The sequence below is a fragment of the Corapipo altera genome, unplaced genomic scaffold, assembly GCF_003945725.1.
Source record: "Corapipo altera isolate COAL_440 unplaced genomic scaffold, ASM394572v1 129199, whole genome shotgun sequence".
Classification (NCBI taxonomy): domain Eukaryota; kingdom Metazoa; phylum Chordata; class Aves; order Passeriformes; family Pipridae; genus Corapipo; species Corapipo altera.
In genome coordinates, this window is record NW_020890586.1 from 1 (window position 1) to 1,625 (window position 1,625).

Below are 1,625 nucleotides of genomic sequence, written 5' to 3' on the forward strand. Positions count from 1 at the left end.
GGGTACCTCAGGGACACCTGGGCACACCTGGGGGGCACTGTGGGTACCTGCAAGTACCTGGGGGCAGCTGTGGGCACATACAGGTACCCAGGGGGGCAGCTGTGGGCACATACAGGTACCTGGGGGGGCAGCTGTGGGCACATACGGGTGCCTGGGGCTCACCTGTCCCTCCCCTGTCCCCCTGTCCCCCGTGCCCGCAGGACTCCGTGCGCCTGCTGGCGGTCGAGGCCTGTGTGAGCATCGCGCAGCTGCTGCCGCAGGAGGAGCTGGAGGGGCTGGTGATGCCCACCCTGCGCCAGGCGGCCGAGGACAAGTCCTGGCGCGTGCGGTACATGGTGGCCGACAAGTTCACCGAGGTGGGGGCACCCCCGGGGGGGTCGGGGGGAAGTTTGGGGGGATGTTTGTGCAGGGACCCCTCAGGGACACGTGGGGACCCTCAGGGACACGTGGGGACAGTGGCACCGTGTCCCCGCAGCTCCAGCGCGCGGTGGGGCCCGAGATCACCAAGACCGACCTGGTGGGCGCCTTCCAGAGCCTGATGAAGGACTGCGAGGCCGAGGTGCGGGCGGCGGCCTCACACAAGGTCAAAGGTCAGCGGGGACCCCGGCACGGCCCCAAAGCCGTCTGTCACCACCCCAGAGTGTCCTCAAATCTATCTGTCGCCACCCCAGAGTGTCCCCTGATCTGTCTGTCACCACCCCAGAGTGTCCCCTGATCCATCTGTCACCATCCCCTAGGTCATCAAATCCACCTGTCACCACCCCAAAACGGTCCCAAATCCGTGTGTTGCCGTCTCTGAATGTCCTCAAATCCCCGTCACACTTCTAAATGTCCCTAAACCCCCCTGATGCCCCCATAATGTCCCCTCTGTGTCCCCAGAGTTCTGTGAGAACCTGTCCCCGGACTGTCGCGAGGCCGTGATCATGGGCCAGATCCTGCCCTGCATCAAGGTGAGGCACGGGGGCACCTGGGGGCACCTGGGACACACCTGGGGGCACCTGGGACACATGGGACATCTGGGGACACCTTTTGGCACCTCCCGGTGGCCTCAGGCCTCGTGGGGGTGCCCTCGGGTGTCGGTGTGTCCCCACCTGTCCCCCCTGTCCCACCTGTGCTCACCTGTCCCCCCGTCCCAGGAGCTGGTGTCCGACGCCAACCAGCACGTGAAGTCGGCGCTGGCCTCGGTGATCATGGGGCTGTCCCCGATCCTGGGCAAGGACAACACGGTGGAGCACCTGCTGCCCCTGTTCCTGGCACAGCTCAAGGACGAGGTGACACACCTGGGCACACCTGGGCACACCTGGGGAGGTGCCACCCGCTGCCACCTGCTCCCAGTAACCCCCCCAGTCCCTCCCAGTACCCCCGTGCAGGGCCGGCCGCCCCTCCCAGAGCCCCCCAGTGACCCCCGGTGTGTCCCAGTGCCCCGAGGTGCGGCTGAACATCATCTCCAACCTGGACTGCGTGAACGAGGTGATCGGGATCCGGCAGCTGTCCCAGTCCCTGCTGCCCGCCATCGTGGAGCTGGCCGAGGACGCCAAGTGGAGGGTGCGCCTGGCCATCATCGAGTACATGCCACTGCTGGCCGGGCAGCTGGTGAGACTGGGAGCACTGGGAGGGACTGGGAG

General features: G+C 66.6%; 1 protein-coding gene across 1 annotated transcript; it reads left to right on the plus strand.

The window, feature by feature from the left end:
• Positions 1-3: 3 nt before the first annotated feature.
• LOC113942438 (serine/threonine-protein phosphatase 2A 65 kDa regulatory subunit A alpha isoform-like) lies at positions 4-1,619 on the plus strand (the record flags this gene model as incomplete). Its single annotated transcript, XM_027633568.1, has 6 exons — positions 4-53; positions 116-356; positions 476-590; positions 880-950; positions 1,137-1,271; positions 1,420-1,619. Coding segments are annotated over 6 exons (812 nt in total), but the record flags the coding sequence as incomplete, so codon positions are not given.
• Positions 1,620-1,625: the final 6 nt, after the last annotated feature.